A 24,037-nucleotide genomic window follows, 5' to 3' on the forward strand; every position below is an offset into this window, starting at 1 on the left:
GTAGATAAATGAATTCAACACAAATTTCTAAGACTCTTTTAGAAATCATCAAGGAGTTAACCATTTTTAACTGCATTGGAAACATGGCTACAAAGCGGAACTCAAAGTAACATCATAAATCCTTCTGTCATCTTGTTTTGTGTGTAGGTTATGCCTACTTCCCCAACAAATCTATAATCACCGGTTCCTCAGTGACACCGACAGATTACTTGTCCGTTACTATCTATTACCGATAATATCGTTAAATAGCAAAATCTACTGTAGGCTTACACGTTCCTCCCTAATATGATTTACAGCTGCAAAATTCACCTAGAATAAGCAAAATCGAGGCATATTAACATCCGCCCCCACTCACCCGCTTTGTCAACAGTGAGTACTTGGCCAGCTTCTCAGGTCCTGGGTCTTTTCCCCAAGCCAGCCTCTTCATCTTGACATTGGGGTAAAGCTGGCGGATGTACTGATCTGTGAATCTTTGAATGACCCCAGCCAAGCCCTGGCCACGCTCTCTGGGACAGACACGCAGCCCCTCCAGGACCACCGTACTGCCCCCGTCAACAATCAGCCCGGACTCCAGTCCCACCTGAGAGAACGTCACCACCATTATCATCATAATCATCAACGGCAAGAACATGCTCACTGTAAAATTTCCAGTATAATGTTGTAATGAGCTGCTACCACCCAGTATCAAACCTGGTGCCCTACAAACTCCACAGATAACAGATTCTCTCCAAACAATCCTCCATCTCACTTCTTCTTGCTTCTTAATGCTGGCTGACACCTTGCCCACTACAGAGTCCTCTTACCAGCTTTCCATCTCTCTTGGCTAAAATCACCACCCTGTGCGGCTCCGTCATCCAGCTGTGATAGCGGTGAGGCAGGTAATCGTTGCCTTCGTATATGCCGTCTGAAATGGCCATCACGTCATCGTAATCTCCCGGGGATGCCAGCCAGAAAGTCAGCCCGCCGCTTTCACCTATTTTGCCTCCCTTCATTGCTTTTCTTTGTTCATTAGATAAACCCACACGCCTTTGAATCTTCAGTGTATTGCTGTAATCAAGACGTTAAAATAGAGAACACAAGCAACGATTCAAGTTCATATGTGATTTTTATGAGACAAACAATATTGGTGCTACTTTGGCGTGTGTTTATTTTAAAGTAATATAAAACCAAAGGAATTTATCTGTACTGTGATTTCCTCAGCTAACTTAAAACTGGCCGATTTTACCGAAGCTATACTTTAAACCCCAAAAGTCCTACAATAAAAAATCTATAAAACAGCTTTTTAACTTAATACTGGACCCGTCCTTTGCTCCTCTCCAGATGTTGCCCCCTTTGCATGAAGGATGCTCTTTTAACCTGAACTACAATCTCACTTTGTCTTTGTTTTTTAACCACGGCTCAACACATATACGCTATTTATACTGTTACGCTGCTGCCCCGGTCAGTTCGGGTTAATTATTCAGGCTAAGTGTGTGTATTTGAGTATTTATGTGACCTAGTGCAGCACCTAGTGGCCCTCAAAAAATATGGCAACTTTTTACAAAATACAGCTCTGGAAAAAATAAACAGACCACTCCATATTTAAGATAAAATCTGTATTTTTAAATCCTGGCTTAATCCTGGTTCTGCTGGCAGAAGGTTACACTGTGAGGCAGAGGCTGCTTCCAGGCTCAGTTTGTATGACAGCAGTACACAAGAACAAGGGAAGCAGGAGACACTGGGAGTGACCAAAGACCAGTCAGGTAGAGGGCAGAAGCAACTTTCTAATGGCATAGATGACTGTCAACTTATCCAGCAGTGCCTCATAAATCAGAGGATGACCTCAAGTGACCTTCAAAAATAATGAGAAAAATTAAGTGGTGTGAAGTGCACTGCTAGGACAGTTTATATCAGGCTCCTAGAAGCAAGGAAGAAGCTCTTCATGAATGAGAATCAATGAAAAGCCAAGCTGGAGTTTGCAAAATAATGTGTATTTTACACAGGCACATACTCATAAATGAAGTGAAACTGAATATTCTGCTGTGATCTCAATTTTTTCCAGAGCTGTTCATAATTTGGTATCCTTATAAAGTCCTACATGTCACCTTTGCAATTTACAAATATTCATATTCATTTACGCACAATGTTAATGTCCTCATAAAAAATGTTACAAAAATATTTTGTAGAATGTAGCTGAGTATAATTGTCACGATCCGCTCCGTTCGATCCTGATGTGTGCCACGCCCACCTCGTTACCTCGTGTTCAGCCCTGATTGTGATCACCTGAGTCCTGTTATGTCTAGCTTGTCTTTTGCATTTAGTCCTCGTCTGAGTCAGTCTTCCCCAGATCCGTCATTGTATTGTCAAGTGCTGTTCCTTGTCTGCTAGTCCTGTCACCTAAATAAACCCCGTCTGTCTGTCGTTACGGCTCCGCTTGCCTGCTTCCCTGCTCGCCCGCTGGCCAACGTGACATAATTGTTTTACAGATTATTGAAGTGTAAAATCTGTATAATTGTGCCAGGTTTCAGGAGGCTCCAAGAGCTGCTTACATTCTCACCAGCCTTAGAGAAAATCCTTTCAATGGAACAGAGGGCACAGATTTGCACATGTACTGTAGTCAGATGCCATCTTGAATAATCCCTTGTGGTTCATCCATTAAAAGAGTGGATGGTCAGTTCTGTGAATATGGTGTCCTTTCAAATACCTACATACAACATTGCTTGAATTACTGAAGCCTTGTCCGTTGAACACCTGTTTCACCTGTTTTGTGTTGGAGTTGCTATTGCAAAACAGGATGCGAGTGGAAACTCAGACTTAATATGCAGTGTCGGCAGGAAGTCTGACCCATACCATAGCAGGCTGGGAGAAGGAATAATGAAAACATACTTATTTATTCATTTTGGTCATGAAATATGTTGTTAAATGTCAGTTTACATTTGGTAAGATTTTGTGTTACTTTGTTAAAATGGTCATTTTGTTTGTGTGTGTGTTTTGTTTTAAGGGGGCAGTGTTTGGCTCAGTGGGCTCAGTGCGCTAAGCCTATGGCGATTAATTAGTCTCAAAACCCATGCACATAAAAACCAGGTAGGTCCACATGCCTTCTTATTTTTAATGCTAAATAAAGGTTTTTTTCTGACCACTCTTCCATAAAGCCCAGCTCTATGGAGTGTATGGCGTATTGTGGTCCTATGGACAGATACTCCAGTCTCTGCTGTGGAACTCTGCAATTCATTCAGGGTTACCTTTGGTCTCCATGCTGCCTCTCTGATTAATGCTCTCCTTGCCCAGTCTGTGAGTTTTGGTGGGTGGCCCTCTCTTGGCAGGTTTGTTGTGGTACCATGTTCTTTCCATTTGAAGATGATGGATTTAATGGTGCTCCGGGGGATCATCAAAGATTTGGATATTTTTTTATAACCCAACCCTGACTTGTACTTCTCATTAACTTTGTCCCTGACTTGTTTGGAGAGCTCCTTGGTCATCATGGTGTGATGCCTCTTGCTTAGTGCTGTTGCAGCCTCTGTGGCCTTTCAGAAAAGGTGTGTTTATACTGACAGATCAGTACTTTTGCAAGGCGCTGTAAGCCTCTGTGTCTATGCTCAGAAGGTCTCCAGTCTAAGCCAGGCCTCAGCGAGTCTGTGGGTTCTTGAGCAAAGCCCTTAATCCCCCCCAGCTCCCTGGGTTCCACAACAGGTGGCTGCCCTTCATGGCCAGCTTGCTCTCACCTATAGAGAGCAAGTTATGGGAGGTGTAAAGAGAATTTCCCCACAGGGATCAATAAAGTATTAATTATTATTATGTTTGATTGAACACCACAGTGTAATGTCTGAGAGTCAGACTTGTTTTGTCTTCATTGAGAATTGATGGGGTTTGACCTCTGTGCCTGTGAGGCAACAGCAGTCCTCTTCCTTATGCGTACCCCTTATTTTAATAAATGCTTTGATTATTCACCTATGTTTTGTAATAGATTCTGTTGTTTCAGCCTAAAGCAATGAACCAGACCAAAGACACTTTCTTTTGGAGGAATAAGTTTATTTCCAGATAATGTTCTCTGGTGCAGACTATGTTGTTATGACCAGTCTTCTCAGCCTTCTTATCCTAAATTGTGGGTGTGATACCAGACTTTTCACGGAGTCTAATACAATAGATCATGTTTGATCACAGCCAACAGGAGCCCCGAGATAAAAGCACAGGAACCAGAAGATGGTGATGAATGACTCAGTTCCTTGATCATACTATCTTGTGGCAGCCTTTGGTAACTGATTTGCATTGAATAGCACCTTGCCTTTAGGTCTCAGTAGGGAGTGAGGGCAGGGTGGTTTTCTAATTACCATTACTATTACAGGAGGCCACACAAGCTAGGATTCCTGTGTTACAAAGTAATAGAACAACCAGTAATATAACAAAGTAACATGCTGTAATCTTGGTGTTCTTTTTTACTGGACTTTGATTAAACCCTTCAGTGGCTGGCTTAGCTATGGCTAGGGTCAACCTGTGCCTGGAAAATAAATCCTTAATTTATTAAATGAAAGTGAATAAGAAAGTTCAAACAAGGAGACCTAATGAACATTAGCGCGTCCAATCACAGCGGTCCAGGTTGTGGGTGCCTCCCGTAAGACACGAGCACAAGAGTCCTTTGCATTTAACTGAGCCGACGGTTTATTCGAAAGACACTGGCTTCGTTATTATCACCATCATGGCAGACGTGAGAACTAAATACAGATACGGAAACACAAAATTAAGCACATTTACTTACAATATTAGCTAACAAACACTGAAATTCAAATGAAATATAAACATAAATAACAAGACAGCTTAGAGAATTCATATACAGTTAATACGAACCTCAATTAGCATTTACATTTACATGGCTAAATACAACAAAACTCAACTAAAACTTAATTAACACATACCTCGTTGGCTGCTTACGGAAGGATTTAACCTTTTTTCTTAACCCTTTACTGAAGTCGATGCCGAGCACACAAACTGTTTCCAGCAGCAAGCGAAATGAATAAGCGAAAACGTGCTTCCTTTCTAAATGTGTTTCAATAATTGCGGACATCAGAACAACAGTTCCGCTATTACTTTAGTTCCGTTACTTTAGTACACGTTGTTATAGGCTTAGCATAATTAAAGGTACAAGTGTGACAATAAAAGAACACATTCAAAACTGACAGATTAATGCCAGTTACACTCCCACCAACTCACTTGTGAATTTCTTATGGATGACCTTAGTTAGTAAATGCATTAAGGGATACTTTATCTAATTTGGAACTAACCCAAAAATAAATAAACAAACAAATGAATAAACAATGACCTTAATCTGCTTCTATCAGAGTAACCGTCTTCTGGATGGGCCTCTCCAGGTAAGTGCGCTTAGAGGTGCGTCTGCCCTTCTCATCTAAGCTTGAGTCACTAATTAGCAACTTAACCTTTCTGACTCTGTTATCCTTTCCAGGGTGTACTTCAACAACCTTTGCCAGTTTCCATTGGTTTCGTGGTGCAGTGTCATCTTGCAGAATAACAATGTCATTTACCTTTGCATTCCGCCGATCCTTACTCCATTTCTGTCTCTGCTGAAGATTTAGGAGGTACTCCCTTTTCCACCTTAACCAAAAGTTATTAGCCAAGAATTGTACTCTCCGCCATCTCCTTTGAAGATAGAGGTCCTCCTTAATGAACTTTCCAGGGGGTGGAGCTGCAATCGCGGACTTCATAGTCAAAATATGATTTGGTGTCAAAGGTTCGGGTCCCAATGGGTCATTGAGATGTTCCGTAGTTAAAGGCCTACTATTCACAATAGCCATGGCTTCGTAGAGAAAGGTTCGCAAAGATGTGCTATCTAGTCTTCTTGCTGACTGCTCAAGAATAGATGTCAAGACACTTCTTATTGTGCGAATTTGTCTTTCCCACACGCCGCCCACATGACTTGCAGATGGAGGATTCATGATGAGCTCACATCCGTGCTCCTTTAATTGTTCAGAACTCATGTTCTTCAATACTTCAAGGAACTCCCGCCTTGCACCAACAAAATTTGTGCCTCGATCACATCTAATTTGTCGGACAGCTCCACGTATAGCAATGAATGAACGCAGGGCATTAATGAAGGCATCGGTGGTTAGATCGTCAAGCATTTCAATATGCAACGCTCTGGAACACATACAGGTCAGTAACAGCCCATAACGCTTAAGCTCTCTTCTACCATCTTTAACATAGAATGGGCCAAAGCAGTCCATTCCGCTGAATGTAAAAGGAAGGGATGTTTCTAAGTGATCTTCTGGGAGGTCAGCCATCCTTTGCTCTTCAGTGCATCTTCTTAATTTCCTACACTTTGTGCACTTGTAGATATGGGAAGAAACTGCCTTGCTGCAACCTAAGATCCATATACCATTAGACCGCAGTTCATTAATAGTCATTCCTCGACCCTGGTGTTGCACTTGATTGTGATAGTGCTTGATTAGCAGCCCTGACATGTGACTGACTCTTGGGAGGACTGCTGGATGCTTTACATGCGGATGGAGAGTTGCATGTTTTAAGCGACCTCCCACTCTGAGGATACCTTGTTCATCCAGAAATGGGCTTAGCTTGTACAAATTGTTTCCCCTTTCTCTAGTGTGCAACTCCTTATGGTGTTTGAGATTTCTTATTTCATTGGAGAAGGCTGCCTCTTGAGTCATTCTAATAATGGTGAGCTCAGCCCCTCTCCTTTCTTCTAAGCTTGCGGGTTCATAAGATTTTGGCTTGAGACCCTTGACCTCCATAGCACGTCGCTTAAGTCTGGCTACAGCTTTCACTACTCTTGTCCAATCTGAAAACTTATGCAGGTGATCCAATAATGAATTTTCTTCCTTTGCCTGGGTATCATGGACCTGGGCCTTCCGAAGCTCTGGATCATTGTCTGAGATTTCTCCCACCTTAATATCTACACGGGGAAGTTCCTTCTGCCAAAGAAAATCTGGACCTGTAAACCATTTAGAGGTGGTTAATTGTTCTGCTGTGGCACCTCTGGAGGCTTGATCAGCTGGATTCTCCTCTGAGGTTACATACCTCCACTGTTCAGCATTTGTGCTTAACCTTATACGCTGAACACGGTTGGCTACAAAAACGTGAAATCTTCTGGCTTCATTATTGATATAGCCAAGAACAACCTTTGAGTCTGTCCAGAAGAATTCACACAGACTTTCAATCTCCAGCTCCTTCCTTAGCATGTCACTTACTGGAACAGCTACTACTGCAGCTGAAAGCTCTAATCTTGGTATGGTCAGCACCTTAGTTGGAGTGACTCTTGACTTGCCTATAACAAAGGAGCAATGGATCTCTCCTGATGCACTTACCGTTCTGAGGTAAGAGCATTCTCCATAACCTGAAACGCTAGTGTCAGAGAAATGATGAAGCTCATAGGACTTGACCTCCTTGAAGCTGGATGGTATGAAGCACCGTTGAATCTTTACAACAGCTAAACTTTGAAGATCTAGAAGCCAGGACTCCCACTGAGGTCGTAGGACATCAGGAAGGGGGTCGTCCCAGCTAACCTTCTCTTGACACATCTGATGCAACATCTGCTTCCCTACGAGGATGAAAGGTGCTAAAAAACCAAATGGGTCGTAGATGGAAGCTACTGTGGACAAGACTCCTCTGCGGGTAAGTGGCTGGTCCTTTACAACAACTCTGAATTGGAATTTGTCGGATGCGACACACCAATGAACACCAAGCGCCCTCTCCATGCATAGTTCACCCAGAGCCATATCCAGGTCCTTGGCTCCTTCAGCCCGCTCTTCCTTGGGAATTTTGGCCATTACTTCCTTACTGTTAGATATAAACTTGTGCAAACGTAGTTTACCTGCGCTACACAGCTCCCTTGTTTCTCTTACGAGCTGAATCGCTTCAACCTCGGATGGTACACTGATCAATCCATCATCAACATAAAAATTTCGTTGTATGAACTTAATGGAATCTTCACTGAAGCGTCCCTTTCCTTCATCAGCGAGATGTTTAAGCCCATAGTTGGCACAACCTGGGGATGAAGCTGCACCAAACAGGTGAACTCTCATTCTGTAAACTGAGGGCTGAGATTCTAGATCTTCATTTTCCCACCACAGGAATCTCAGATAGTCTTGGTCTTCTACTTTGACATGGAACTGATGGAACATGCGCTCTATGTCGCACATGATTGCCACCGGATACTTTCGAAAACGACACAGAACGCCCACCAAGGTGTTTGTCATCTCTGGACCTGTAAGGAGATGATCGTTCAAAGATGTGCCTTGATACTTAGCAGAACAGTCAAAAACTATGCGTATTTTTCCAGGCTTCTGTGGGTGATACACCCCATGGTGAGGGATATACCATACTGGATGCCTGTCAATTTCTGTGTCTGGGACCCTTTCAGCATCTTTACGGGTTATAGTCTCATCCATGAAGGCTGTGTAGTCCTTGTAGTATTGCTTGTTCCTCTTGAGCTTTCTTTCAAGGCACTTGAGACGGCGAATGGCAAGTGCCTTGTTGTCTGGAAGCTTAGGCTTTTCTTGTTTAAATGGCAATGGCATTTCATAATGCCCATCGTCTGTAAGCCTAATGCTCTCCTTCATTATTGACAGGAACATCAGATCTTCCTGTGATATGTGACTGTCCTCTGTAACCCTTTCACTGAAGTCAGATTCCAGCACCTTAATGATGTCTGGTGGTGTAACCACTTCTCTGATCTGTGTTCTGCACACATAGTGTACCTCACTGGTAAGGTTCCAGGAAGACTGAAGACCTGGCATCACCTTTCTCACAATAACTTGATGACTTACTCCAATGGCATCGCCATAGTCAGCATGTGAGTTACCATAACCAACTACACTCCAGCCCAGATCTGTTCTTTGGGCAAAAGGCTGATTTTCCTTACCAGGCACAACTTCTCTTGGAAGAAGGGCTTGGGGGCAGTTGTAGCCTATTAGCAGACCGATATCACAACTCTGTTGGGGCACCAGTTCATCAGCAATGTGTTCAAGATGAGACCAGACTCTTGCAGTCTCAGGTGTGGGAATGTGATCTCTGTTTGCGGGAATGAACTCTCGCGTGTAGGTCACTGGCAGAGGAATTTTCCTGTTCAAGTAAAATCCCCTTACTTGTAAATCAGCAAGCTTCCAACATGATACAACCGTGTTTCTCGATGCCATCGTGGAGAGCTTCAACTGCACTGGTTCTTTCCTTGTGTTAAGAGCTTCTGCTGTCTCCTTAAGAATGAAAGTGGTGTCGCTCTGAGTATCAAGAAGAGCATACACGAGGACTTCACGATCCGGTTCACTTGTGGTTGACACCCATACTGGTATGACTGTAGAGGAGTAAGTGTTATTGGTATCCCTTGAAACTCTATTAGATGTTGCCTCACCTTGCACCTTTGTCCCTTTATCTTGTGTGGACTCTGTCTTTCTTTCCTTAAACTTCTCACCTTCTTTCAGTTGTTCAGGCCTTGATACCTTCCTTTCTCCCCTAGGACGATCTTCATGGAGACAGGTTGGATGTTTTCTCTGACATGCGTCACAGACATTCCTGTTTTCACAGTGCACAATGCTTTATCTTGAACAAACTTAACACGTTCAGCAACAGTCCTTGCCATAAACTTACGACACATATGAAGAGTGTGCCCTGCTCTTTCACAGAAGGCACAACTTGTAAAGGTTTTCTCAGAGTTAGTTGCTAGCGTTTTAGCTCCAGGGCCTCTATTGCTTGGTGTCTTAACCTTCTCACCAAAGCTTGGCTTCAAAGCATAAAGAGATGTCACAGGGTTGCAAGCAATCTTGGCTTCCCTTGTGAGAAACTGTACAAACTGACTGAAGCTAGGAAATGTTTTGGTGGTTTCTTCAATTTCTAAGACCTTATGATTCCATCTTGATGTTAGCCAATCAGGGCACCTTGCAAGGATCTTTTGATTCTCAATGCAGTCATTGAGTACTTCAAGGCCACTAATCTGAGGAATGGCAGCCTCACAGCTGCGAAGAAAATCCACAAACTCTCTAAGTTCCAAACTATCCTTGGGACCTATCTTAGGCTATGCATGAAGCTTGTCCCTTAAGGCCTTGGCAATAAGGAATGGGTTCCCATATCATTCTTCTAAAATGGCCCACACAGCATGGTAAGCTGACTCTGTACCTAGCAGGAAGTAGCTTTCTATTACCTTCTTAGCTGCCCCTCCTACATACTTACGTAGATAGTAAATTTTCTCTTCCGCTGGTATGTTCTTCCTGTCTATCAAGGTCCGAAAGGAAACCTTCCAATCATTAAACCTGAGTGGGTCACCACTGAATGTGACTGGTTCTGGTATAGGGAGACGGCTTGCACTAATGGATTCTGCCAACATCTTGACAAGAGCTGTGGTGCTGTCTTCCTGCTGTAGATTCAACTCAGTTCGCTGAGGTGGAGGAGGTTGAGGTGTGTGGTTTCTCATTCTGAGCCTTTCCTTCACCTTCATAGATGCACAATCATGAAGTAGCTCTTCCAACTCATCCCCGGAGTCTTCACTCTTCTCATACACTTGCATTCTTGCTTTAGCACCATTTAATTTCTTGAGTGTCTCGAGGCGTTGTAGTTCTCTGCGCTTATCTTCTAATGCTCTTTGTCTTGCAGCATTCTCTACCTCCAGCACAGCTTTCATCCTAGCTTCCTCTTCCCTGCGTTTAAAGGCTTCAGCTTCTTGCTCAGCTATTCTTTCCTTATCTTCTGCTTCAAGCCTCTGAAGCTCTTCTAATTGCCGTTGTTGTTCTAATAAGACTTCTAAAGTTGCTTCATTAGCAGCTACCTCAGCAGCAGCCTCTTGTCTCTTGAAGGCTGAAAGACTTGAGCATGTGGAGGTGGCTCTTGAGTTACCTTGTGAGTGAATGGAAGTCCCTGAGTGCTTCCAACTGATGCTTGACTCATGTGACCTCATAGATAGGGACACAGATCCAGTTTCCTTCTCAAGTAGTTCTTCTCTTTGGTGCCTCTGGCTATCTCCCTTGAGACAACTCTGTGCAGTTTCTACAATTGCCCTTGTGACTGATTCGCAGGTATCTACTCTGCGGCGTGAAGTTTGGTCAGGAATCTCAATTTGACGTATTTCTTCATAAACCTGATTTAGATCTGCCGAGGCCTTACTAGCCTTTACTACTACTCCTTGCAGCAGCTCACTAGAACAATGTTCAGTCATCAGTCGTCTAGCGTCCTTAACAAGAACCTTCCACCTTTCATAATTTACTTTGAAGCGATGTTCAAGGCCTTTCAATCTTTCCATGTGCAGTTCTTGACCTCTTTCAGTTAGCTTGCGGATCCGCTGGCTTCTTCGTGACTTTTCTTGATGCAGCTGGCTGCTGGCAGTTGGTAACGGCTGTGGTTCTAAAACTTGACTTATGCTGTCCATATCATGGTCAGGAGACTTACCCGTATCTGACATTCTGGTGTGGTTTATTTTAATAAATTTTGATTAATAAATAATTTACTGTGTAAACTTAAATGAGACTACTGTTACTATGGTGAAACTTGCAGATAACTTGCAGCTGCGTTACCACTGGCTGCCGTCTTCCTTCTCTTCCACTCGCGACGAGCAGTCGAGTTCTCACTGTGGGTGCCTCCCGTAAGACACGAGCACAAGAGTCCTTTGCATTTAACTGAGCCGACGGTTTATTCGAAAGACACTGGCTTCGTTATTATCACCATCATGGCAGACGTGAGAACTAAATACAGATACGGAAACACAAAATTAAGCACATTTACTTACAATATTAGCTAACAAACACTGAAATTCAAATGAAATATAAACATAAATAACAATAAAGACAGCTTAGAGAATTCATATACAGTTAATACGAACCTCAATTAGCATTTACATTTACATGGCTAAATACAACAAAACTCAACTAAAACTTAATAACTTAATTAACACATACCTCGTTGGCTGCTTACGGAAGGATTTAACCTTTTTTCTTAACCCTTTACTGAAGTCGATGCCGAGCACACAAACTGTTTCCAGCAGCAAGCGAAATGAATAAGCGAAAACGTGCTTCCTTTCTAAATGTGTTTCAATAATTGCGGACATCAGAACAGTTCCGCTATTACTTTAGTTCCGTTACTTTAGTACACGTTGTTATAGGCTTAGCATAATTAAATGTACAAGTGTGACAATAAAAGAACACATTCAAAACTGACAGATTAATGCCAGTTACACAGGTTTTTTATAAAGAGTCAATCGAACCCACTTCTTTGCCGTTACAGCTACTCGTTCTTCTACCTCCTCCCCTCCACCACCTTCGGCTCCCTGTCCTGGTCCGGGCTTGGCTCCTTCACCTCCTGCCTGGTTGCCCAGCCAGATCTGTCGGCTTCAGAGTCGATGGAACCAATGACCAAGAGACGGGCTTCGCCAAATCACTGTCCACATACTCATTTAAATTTGTTCAACAAATAAACACTTGTCAACTATCTATTGAGGTCTCCTTGGTTGAACTACTCTTGCCTCCATGCCTCCCTTACCAGCTATGTCCATTACAGCAGTGTTTCCCAACCTGCACCTCGGGGACCCCCAGACAGTCCATATTTTCATTTCCTCACAGGTATTGCCAGGGCTACGGAGAGAGGGGGGACAGAACCAGAACAACACACAAAACGAGAGAAGGAGAGAAGGAGGGAAAAACCTTGCGGGAACCAGGGAACTGAACAGACCGAGCCAGAAGGTGGAACAAGGGAGTGAGGACCACTAGGGAGAATAGGAGGACCTGGGATAGGGCCACCAGATGCAGGAACACAAAAGGGAACAAAACTTGTAGACCAGGAACAAATGTCTTGGGGACTAGACACGAAGACTGAGGGACAGAACCAGGGACAACTATGTTGGGGGCAGGACACGAAGGGACAGGATCTGAAACATGTGAGGACCAGAAAGGAATAGGGGAACTGGAAGGGAAGGGAAAAAAGGGGCATGATGTGGAAACTGAGGGACAAGACCAGGGACATGAGGCAGGGACCAGGAAGGAAAGGGAACAGAAGGAGCTTGACGGGGCAGCAGGCTTGGGAACAGAGGAGGAAGGGACTCAGTAGGAACAGACTGGGGTTGAAGAGACACTGGAGGTTTAACAGACCGGGGTGAGACACAGAGGGACAAGGAGAGTGGACCGCCACGGGCCTAGGTGTATGAGAGGCGAGGCTAAGCAGCGGCACAACTAGAGCAGGAGCTGGGTCTGGTGACACCTTGGAATGGAAGGAAGGGAACTGGAGGCCGACGAGGGGACTGAAAGATGAGTGCTGGAGGCCGATGAGAGGGCTCCAGGATGGGTACTGGAGGAACCAGAGGGACCAGAGCATCGAGGTGACATGGTAACTGGACCAGGGCGGATGGCCTGAACTCTGTGACCCCGTCTTCCCCAACAGGAGATGGAGAACCAGCCTGCCCATCCTAGAGACCATTCCAGGACATGGGACGGTAGAAAACAAAACCATGAGCAGAGACCAGAGCTCAATATTCAGGGCTCAGAGGTAGGTCCAGAGAGCCCCCCTTCGTGTTCCCTGAAGGTGTAAACCCGAGACCCTTCCCTTTGGGATGGTGACAATAAGGAAAGACGAGGTGGGTACCTAGGTGACAACAGCCTTGTGGACCGCTGCGGAGGCAAACACAGAATGACTGGACCCCTGTGGACCAGACTCAGGAAGCTCAAGACTGGGCAGGATACAGGAGAAGCAGCAGGCTCCCCTGACCAGGCTTCCGGAGGCTTGTTTGCGATGGAGGCTCCTAGGACCATGTTAAGGTACCCCTGACTTAGCCAGGTGCCAGTGCCAGAAGACATCTGTTTCTGCTTTGGTCTTACACTTGCACAACCAGGGGACTGGAGTACAGTTGGAGTGGACTGGAGTGACAGGTCTTTCCAGATTCCAGGAATTTCTCAGTCATCATCGCGCCATGGCAGTTGAATGGGATGGTATTATCCACTTGCAATCAGATATATAAGATTTCCTTACACTGTGGTCGAACAAACAAACATCAAAGCACAATTCGTAGCAATGTCGGGTTTTCCAAATGTAATCAGAGCGATCAACTGTGCACATATTTCTATAAAGGGAGTGTGCGCAGACAGTGCCTGAAGATGTGCTCGTACCAGCAGCACCATCACCGCCTAGAGTCACGTCCTCGGCAAGGTGGTCATCTTTTTTAATACTGTCTGAAACAGAATAAACAGTAATACCACATCTGCTGCCTGCTTGTTTGTCTTATTAAAAATACTATGATGGCAATAGTATATTTTTTGGGTTTTCAATCTCAGCATCTATCCCATCTTCACGCTCATTTAGCTCGATAAGTGCCGTCCGAAATAGCAAAAGATGTTTTGTTAGTTTGTTCCTCTTCGCATACCGTAGTTTTCCTAGGTTACGTCAGTTCTAGACGTATTCAGAGACAAGCTGTCGTTTTCTTCCTCTCCGTTAACTTTCTTCAGCCCATAAAGAACATATGTCTGTAAGTACGAAAAGACATTAATTGTATTGCTTACTTTAAATACTTACCTGATAAGTTAAGTTACTTGTGACCTAAATAAAAGGTAATGTACACAATGATGTGTTAATCGCGCTACAGTGTAATGGGATTTTCAATGTATCAGCGTCCCGCTAGTAGGTAATTTGGCCGTTTACAAGTGTAACGTATTTATTGTATGGATTAATTTGTAATGTATGTATTATTTGTTCAGTTTCACAGTGTATCTTTTAGTAAATATCTCAAACGGCAAGATGCTTCCTGGATGTTTATTGGAGGAGCTTGTTAGCTATCTGTCAAGCTAAAAAAAGCTGCGTATTAACATTAGCAAGGACAGAATAGTGAAAAGACATTCGTTCTTCGGGAAGCTGAACAGAAGTTAACCATACGGAAGACGCTGCTTTCTGTGTGCTCCAGCCTGTAATAAATATGGAACGATCTAGCAACATGGATAGCATGGAAGAAATGCTAGAAACGCGATCACAATGTTCCAACTCCTCACGCTCTAGTCAGCGTTCTTCAGCCAGTATTGTAGTAGCGAAGGCGCGCGCTAAAGCAGAAGCGGCACGGACGCAAGCATCCTTTGCTCAGAGAGAAGCTGACATGATAAGAGCACAAGCTTATATCGCAGAGGAACAACAAAAGGCAGCAGCTGAAGCTGCCAGAAAGAAAGCTGAACTCGAAGCCAACTTATACTCACTACGATTAGAGAGCGCAGCTGCAGCAGCCATAGCTGAAGCAGAAATACTGGAGGCAGCTGTTGAAAATGAGTTTGGAGAAGCGGCTTATCGAAGTGTTAAAGCTGAAAATGCTCTGGATGAAGCAGTAGTAAATCCACCACCTGATCATCATCATAGCTATAAGTCAGCATGTCCTATAACTGCACCATTATGCCCGGCACAAGTAGACAGTGGTGATATGTCTGTCTTCTACATAGGAAAGAGCAATGCACAGTGCGGCCAGGTCAATGATATTAGGCATATTGAGTCACCAGTTTCGTGTATGCCAAAATACAACATTTGCAGCTCTCCAAATCATCCTCACACCAAGAGCTTATACAGACACACCTATCTACCACATGGAAACCAGCAGCAACCATGTGCACCGAAAGCACAGCCATATAGCAACAGATCGCATAACCTCGATCCCCAGCTCGAACAGTCACCTCCCCATCTAAATGCTGGAGCTAAAGAGTTCAGCTCATCTGTTACAACAGACTTAGCCAAGTATTTGATACGTAGAGAACTGGTAAGCTCTGGGCTACTGAAGTTCGACGATAAGCCTGAAAACTACTGGGCCTGGAAGGCATCTTTCCTCAGCGCCACCGAAGACCTGAACTTGTCAACAAGAGAAGAGCTTGATCTTCTCTGTAAATGGCTAGGACCAAGATCGTCAGAGCAAGCAAAAAGGATCAGAGCTGTGCACATTAGTGATGCATCAACAGGTGTCAACATGGTATGGCAAAGACTGCAAGACTGTTATGGGTCACCCGAGATAATAGAAAATGCCCTTTTAAAAAAGGTTGATGATTTCCAAAAGATGACAAACAGAGAGAATCACAGGCTGAGAGAATTGGGAGACATCCTGATGGAGATTGATGCAGCTCGCACCGATGGATTCCTTTTGGGTCTTAATTACCTAGACACATCCCGGGGCATCAATCCTATTGTTCAGAAACTTCCATACCACTTACATGACAGATGGATCTCTTTGGCTTCACGTTATAAAGATGAGCACCGTACAGCTTACCCACCTTTCTCCATCTTTGTCAAGTTTGTATGTGACCAAGCCAAAATGCTCAACGATCCAAGCTTCACGCCTCTACTATCTGGTGGTCCTAACATGCCTAAAATGGAAAAACCTCATTTCAAGAACCCAGTATCTGTCAGGAAAACCGAAATCTCAACTGATTTGGACTTCCACCCAACCTCCACAGAAAAAAGGGTGATTGACCCAGAAAAACAATGTCCATTACACAACAAACCACATTCCCTTATGAAATGTCGTGGTTTTAGGAGCAAACCTTTACCAGACAGGAAAGCTTTTCTCAAAGACAAGAATATTTGCTACAAATGCTGTTCTTCATCTAGCCATAAGGCTAGAGAATGTGACCTGACTGTGCATTGTAGAGAATGCAATAGTAGCCAACATCCTACAGCATTGCATCCAGGACCAGCTCCCTGGAAAACTGCCTTTTCAGCACCCATGGAAGCTCAGGGCGGGGAGCAATTAGAGAGCCCCCCTCTAGCGGTAACAACAAAATGCTCTAGTGTTTGTGGAAGTTTGAATAGTTCGAGGTCCTGCTCAAAGATCTGTCTGGTAAAAATCTATCCATCTGGACAGAGAGAAAGGGCTATTAAGACCTACGCAGTCTTTGATGAGCAAAGCAATAAGTCATTGGCGAAAACCAAATTCTTTGAGTTCTTTTGCATTAAGGCAGATCCGACAGTATATACTCTTAAAACCTGCTCAGGTATGTTTGAGACAACAGGTCGGCGTGCAAACAATTTTGTTGTAGAGTCACTAGACGGAAAAACCAGGATTCCTCTTCCCTCATTGATCGAGTGCGACATGCTTCCGGATGATAGATCCGAAATTCCAACCCCTGAGGTTGCAAAACATTATACACATCTGAAATGTATAGAAGATAAGATCCCGGCTCTAGACCCCAATGCAGCCATTCTTATCCTTCTTGGTCGAGACATAACAAGGGTGCACAAGGTCAGAGAATACCGTAATGGCCCCCACGATGATCCATTTGCCCAACGCCTGGACTTAGGTTGGGTTATAGTAGGAGAAGTTTGCTTGGGAGGAGCTCACTTGCCAACTAATGTCTGTGTCTACAGGACTTCAGTGCTGGCTAATGGCCGTACAACTCTGTTGGATCCCTGTAAAAATAGTATCTACATTAAAGAGAAAGTCAACAGAACAGCAATAAGTAGTGATTCCCCAAGCATTGTGGAGATTATGGATTGTGATGAAGCCGACAGTCTCAGCAAACAGTTGTTTCAGAGGACACCACATGATGACAAACCTGGGATGTCTATAGATGATGAAGCCTTTCTTGAAATTATGGATGAGGGAGTTTTCGAGGATGACTCAAACAGCTGGGTAGCTCCTTTACCCTTTAGAAAAGCAAGGCAGAGGCTTCCCAATAATCGGGATCAAGCAATCAAACGCTTTGAATCATTGCGTCATATGCTTGAAAAAAGACCGAACATGAAAGAACATTTCTTCAACTTCATGAAGAAAATCTTTGAGTCAGGTCATGCAGAACCGGCCCCTCCACTTAACAAGGATCAAGAGTGTTGGTACTTACCAATTTTTGGTGTTTACCATCCTCGGAAGCCTGGTCAAATACGAGTAGTATTTGATTCTAGTGCCAGTCATAAAGGCACCTCTCTGAACAGTGTCTTGTTGAGCGGCCCGGATTTGAACAATACCCTCCTCGGGGTCCTTCTCCGTTTCCGTAAAGAACCTGTGGCGGTAACAGCAGACATAGAACGAATGTTCTATTGTTTTGTCGTTCGAGAAGACCACCGTGACTTTTTGCGTTTCTTTTGGTTTAAAGATAATGACCCTAACAGAATCATCAAAGAGTATCGAATGACTGTGCACGTGTTTGGCAATAGTCCATCTCCGGCCATCGCCATATACGGCTTGAGGAGAGCCGCTTGGAAAGGACAAGAGGAACATGGTGAGGAAGCGACACAGTTCGTTTTAAGGAACTTCTATGTCGATGATGGACTTGCCTCATTTCCTACTGATGCTGAAGCTATTCACACCCTGCAAAACACAAGGCAAATGTTAGCAGACTCGAATATCCATCTTCATAAAATAGCTTCTAATAGTCCCACAGTTATGGAAGCTTTTCCAGCAGGGGAACGTGCTACAGACCTGAAAGATCTGGACCTCGGTACAGAACCTCTGCCTTTGCAACGGAGCTTAGGACTCAATTGGGACTTGCATGGGGACAGCTTCACCTTCCTTGTCTTAAAGGAAGAAAAACCATTCACAAGGAGAGGTGTTCTTTCAACCGTCAATAGCCTATATGACCCTCTAGGGTTCGCAGCACCAATTACAATGCAAGGCAAGGCCCTTATTAGAGAATTGTGTTCAGAAAGCTGTGACTGGGATGCACCTTTACCAGCCGAAAAAGAGGCTAAGTGGAGATCATGGAAAACTTCATTAGCGGATCTTGAAAAGCTACAGATTCCCCGACAGTACTTACGCACCTCTTTGAGGTCTTCAAGTCTGAGAGAGCTGTGCGTCTTTGCAGATGCTTCCACCCTGGCGATAGCTTCTGTGGCCTACCTCAGAACACAGGATAATGAAGGATGTGTTCATGTGGGATTCTGCATGGGAAAGTCCAAATTAGCCCCACGACAACCTCATACTGTTCCTCGTCTGGAGTTATGTGCTGCCGTTTTGGCAGTTGAGCTGGTTGACACGCTACTGGAGGAGCTCGACATAGAAGTCCATAAAGTTAAGTACTACACTGACAGCAGAGTCGTGTTAGGATACATTAACAACACCAGCAGAAGGTTTTATGTATACGTCACCAACAGAGTAGCACGTATTAGGAAATCATCACATCCCAGTCAGTGGTATTTCGTTGACACGAAACACAATCCTGCTGATCATGGTACGAGACCTATACCAGCAGCATCGCTAGCTACTAGTAGCTGGTTGTACGGACCGGACTTTTTGAAGAAGAGAGAGGAAGATGTTACATCGCAGCCAGAGTGCTTTGAGCTTGTGCAGCCAGCATCAGATGCCGAAGTGCGACCACTTGTAGCAACATTTGCTACAACAGCTGTTAGAACATCGCTTGGTTCACACAGGTTTGAGCGTTTTTCCAGTTGGAAGCCTTTGGCCCGTGCAATCGCCAAACTCATTCACAAAATCAGATCCTTAGCTAAATCCTCGGCCACAGGCGCACAAAGAGTAGATGAGTTCAAACAAGCAAAGACTGTAATCATCCACTGTGTACAGGAAGAAGTATTCAAGGAAGAAGTCCGAAGTCTTTCCAAAGGAGAGTTAGTATCTAAACACAGTCCCCTCAGAAATTTGAGTGCCATTCTCGACACGGACGGTTTGGTGAGAATAGGAGGGCGTCTGTCTTCTGCAGAAGTCCCTTGGAGTCAGAAACATCCTATAGTCATCCCAAAAAATCACCACATAGCCAACTTATTGGTTCAGTTCTACCACGACCAGTCTGCTCATCAAGGCAGACACATAACAGAAGGAGCTGTAAGGTCTGCGGGGCTGTGGATACTTGGAGGAAAAAGGCTGGTGTCAAGCGTGATACACAAATGTGTAACTTGTAGGAGACTGCGAGGGAAGATGGAGCAACAAAAAATGTCAGATCTACCCGAAGATCGTCTTAGCCAAGCTCCACCATTCACACATGTCGGGTTAGACGTATTCGGGCCGTGGAATATCTGTATGCGTCTTACTAGGGGAAGAGCATTAGAAAACAAGAGATGGGCAGTTATGTTTACCTGCTTAGTCACAAGAGCAGTTCATATTGAAGTAGTAGACTCTCTTTCAACTTCAAGCTTCATTAACGCCCTCAGAAGATTTACTGCGATCAGAGGTCCAGCTAAGCTCTTCCGTTCAGACCGCGGAACAAACTTTGTCGGCGCTTGCAAAGAATTGCAAATAAACATGGAAGATCCAAACCTTCAAGCTTACCTTAAGGATGATGGATGTACCTGGAAGTTCAACCCTCCCCACTCTTCCCACATGGGAGGAGTGTGGGAAAGAATGATCGGAGTGGCTCGCCGCATCTTAGATGCTATGTTGCTCAAGGTACATTCACCTAGTCTGACACATGAAGTTCTTGTCACACTAATGGCAGAAGTCAGTGCTATAATGAATGGACGGCCTTTAGTTCCAGTGTCATCTGATCCAGAACGACCTGAGGTGCTCAGTCCTGCTGCACTTCTCACACAGAAATTGAACGTGGTGTCCACCCCTGCTGGAGATTTTGATCCCAAAGTCCTCTACAGGAAACAATGGAAGCAAGTGCAATGCTTGGCCAATTCATTCTGGAAACGATGGCAGCTAGAATATCTTACTACACTACAGACAAGAAGAAAATGGCAATTGGACTGGCCTAACCTGGAGATTGGAGATGTCGTGCTTTTAAAGGACAATCAGGCAAAAAGAAACGAGTGGCCTACTGGATTAATTGTGAACACACTCCCTAGTCGGGACAACAGAGTTCGAAAGGTTGAAATAAGAATAGTCAAAAATGGCAGCCCTAAGGTGTACACAAGACCGGTCTCAGAAGTTGTGTTATTGGTTAAGGGAATATAGTGGTATGACAGTATACCAGGCGAGGAGTGTGCCGTCCGAAATAGCAAAAGATGTTTTGTTAGTTTGTTCCTCTTCGCATACCGTAGTTTTCCTAGGTTACGTCAGTTCTAGACGTATTCAGAGACAAGCTGTCGTTTTCTTCCTCTCCGTTAACTTTCTTCAGCCCATAAAGAACATATGTCTGTAAGTACGAAAAGACATTAATTGTATTGCTTACTTTAAATACTTACCTGATAAGTTAAGTTACTTGTGACCTAAATAAAAGGTAATGTACACAATGATGTGTTAATCGCGCTACAGTGTAATGGGATTTTCAATGTATCAGCGTCCCGCTAGTAGGTAATTTGGCCGTTTACAAGTGTAACGTATTTATTGTATGGATTAATTTGTAATGTATGTATTATTTGTTCAGTTTCACAGTGTATCTTTTAGTAAATATCTCAAACGGCAAGATGCTTCCTGGATGTTTATTGGAGGAGCTTGTTAGCTATCTGTCAAGCTAAAAAAAGCTGCGTATTAACATTAGCAAGGACAGAATAGTTACCATGGTTCTCCGGGTTTCGCAGTCGGCTGAGAGTGTCTGCCAGGATCATTTGTAATCCTGGTCAGTATTGGACTTGGTAGTTGTACCCTTGTGTTTTGATCAGCATGCGCTGGAGTCGTGGGGGTGCTGCATGCAAAGGCTTTGCACAGATGGTTATAAGAGGTTTGTGATCAGTTAATACAGTAAATGATTTTCCATATAGGTAAGTGTGATATCTTGGCATCCCATATACAATTGCAAGCATATACTGTTATTTATTATTAACTATAATTTATTATAATTTTTCTTTAGTCTCTTGTAAACATTGGAGTCACTATAAATTTGTTTGAATGTTCGTAATGGGACAGTATTTCCAGATGCTCCCATGTCTATTTATAGACATAATGTATGCCCGTGGCCCGGTATATCAGGTGGTTCCGCGTTCAAAACCGTGTATGCTTCCTCCCTGGTTTTGCTGTTAATGCTATGCATACACTTTGCGCTAATTGTGATGGAGCAAAACTGCTGCTGATACATGTTCTCTTCTGCAGGGTCGTGGCTGTCTACGGCATCGATTTTGGAATCGCACTGTTGGCTGTGGCTGTTTCTGGGTGCCTGATGTTTGTAGCGTTTTATTTGTGATGGTGGAGCTTACTTCCTTTACTGTTGTATTGCTGTTTTCTCCACTTGCTACTTCTGCAGCATCGTGCCCAGTGTCCTTTCAGGCCACAAAGTGAACATTCATCTTTGTATGCTGGGAACCGACGTGGCATGTCCGCACTCTATTTACCGCGTGTACTTTTTCAGGAAAAGGCTTAACGTGACTTAATGTACTAAAACAGCCACCAAAAATCACCAAATTTTACATTAAGCATTTTCCTTATAATGGGCATCAATGGAGTGGAAAATGCTTAACGTAAGATAAAGTCCATATTCCTAGCATTTCGGTTTTGATTTTTTTGTCAGGTGAAAGTCTTTATGATCAGATACAGTACATGTGTGAGAAATTTGGTGATTTTTTATTTTAGTGGCTGTTTTGGTACATTAAGTTACGTTAAGCTTTTTCACATTAAGCGTTTTAGAATGTCGGTTTTGATTTTTTTGTCAGGTAAAAGTCTTTATGGCCAGATATATGTGTGACAAATTTGGTGATTTTTGGTGGTTGTTTTGGCACATTAAGTTACATTAAGCCTTTTCACATTAAGCGTTTTAAAATATCCCCTTTTATTGCGTACTACGTCAGCTCTATGACATATCACGTACATGCAACGCCGTAATATATCCTATTGCTGCAGCTCCAAATTACGGCTAGGAATAAAGCGATGTCGCTTGGTTACAATACAGCTCAACAGATTATTCCAATATCACGCAAAAAATAGAATGTCATTTAACAAACAATCCACAAATGCTTACCATCTATCCGTAAAGATACACCCAAACGCAATACACCAGTCAGTGTGACTAAAATTCCTCCTTCGTTTCACGTATTAGGCTGGCTGTAGAGGTGAAACTTTCGCCTGCAGTGCGAATGAACTACAGTACTCTCATCCAACTCGCAACACGCTCGACTCTGTGTTCGAATGAACTCTCTCCCTCCCTCTTCCCAATCAGACTCACCGAACAATTCCTTATTCCCGCTTTTATCTCAATCTCTGTCCCCGCCCTTGCCATCCATTCCTCGAGTGCACCACCGGAAGTAATAAGGCTCACCTAAAGACAAACCAGCTCCTTCAATAGGAACGGAGTAAAATAGAGATCAACCTGCATAAAACTTCTGCCACTGGCTATACTTTTTTTTAATTGATTTTTTATTTTTTATTAACACAATGCCACAGGAACAGAGGTATTACACAATCATGTCAAGTTAACATTAGCTGCTAGAGAAAAAGAAGAAATAAAATAGAAAAAAAAGAAAATAAAATACATTACATAAATTTCAATAATTTTAGAGCATTACATGTTTTCAGTGCTTTTTTGTTTTTTGTTTGTTCCAGGAGATTTACATACAATTTAAAGTCGTTAATAAAATGAGAAAAATTTGGTTTACACCGAGCCCACTTTTTCTTATGTATATGGAATTTTCCTAATAAAATAAACAAATGTATAATATGTTGTTCTTTACAATTCAATCTTTCATTTTCTGTATAAAAAAGCACATCAAATATACAAATTTCTATCATACATTACATTTTTCTGTTAATATAGAATTCCATATCTTTCCAAAATACTCTTGAGTAAATACAATGAAAAAAAATATGCAAAAGCCACTGGCTATACTACACTCAGCCACGTCGCGTACAGTACGTCACTGTAAGTCGCGTATGCACATTGCGAGTTAACCTTGCAGTATCGCATGAAAGGGGTCAGGTGCCCACGTTCTGCTTACAGTTTGGCTTGCTTCGTTATTGCTAATATTCCCTATTCCCACTTCCCCCTTTTCCTTTTTGGTGATCCAACCCGCAATATATCCAGTATTGAGTAAATGGGGAAAAGTTATGTTACTGTATATCCTGTAAGTTAGACCATTCCCTGCGTAAAGAGCATGATGGAGTTATGGTTAATTATATAACAATGAGCAGACGTACCAGGCTGGAGGATGTGTTACGTTAGTATTGAGAAGCCCGTGCCATTCCATTTGGTAAAGTTAAACAGCATTGTCTTTCATACGGTTAAGAATAGTTTTATTAGCAGCGTCCGATGCAAGGAAAAACCGTCTGTATGTGGATGCGATTATATCCTCC

At 43.4% G+C, this 24,037-nt stretch overlaps 1 protein-coding gene and 1 long non-coding RNA gene across 2 annotated transcripts in view; one reads left to right on the forward strand and one right to left on the reverse strand.

The window, feature by feature from the left end:
- LOC140593302 (probable N-acetyltransferase 16) overlaps nucleotides 1-24,037 on the reverse strand; it is a 64,671-nt gene that overhangs the window by 1,250 nt on the left and 39,384 nt on the right. Inside the window, exons 2-3 of the mRNA XM_072717404.1 lie at nucleotides 804-1,047; nucleotides 356-580 (exon numbers count right to left, since the gene is read on the reverse strand). Coding sequence (XP_072573505.1) covers nucleotides 356-580; nucleotides 804-992 — 414 coding nt within the window. The 5' untranslated portion in view covers nucleotides 993-1,047. The remainder of the gene's footprint in view (nucleotides 1-355; nucleotides 581-803; nucleotides 1,048-24,037) is intronic.
- On the forward strand, nucleotides 14,364-14,702 carry LOC140593297 (uncharacterized). Its single transcript, XR_011993578.1, has 2 exons — nucleotides 14,364-14,434; nucleotides 14,664-14,702. It is a non-coding gene; the product is annotated as an uncharacterized lncRNA (long non-coding RNA).

Source organism: Paramormyrops kingsleyae, chromosome 10 (genome assembly GCF_048594095.1).
Source record: "Paramormyrops kingsleyae isolate MSU_618 chromosome 10, PKINGS_0.4, whole genome shotgun sequence".
Lineage (NCBI taxonomy): Eukaryota > Metazoa > Chordata > Actinopteri > Osteoglossiformes > Mormyridae > Paramormyrops > Paramormyrops kingsleyae.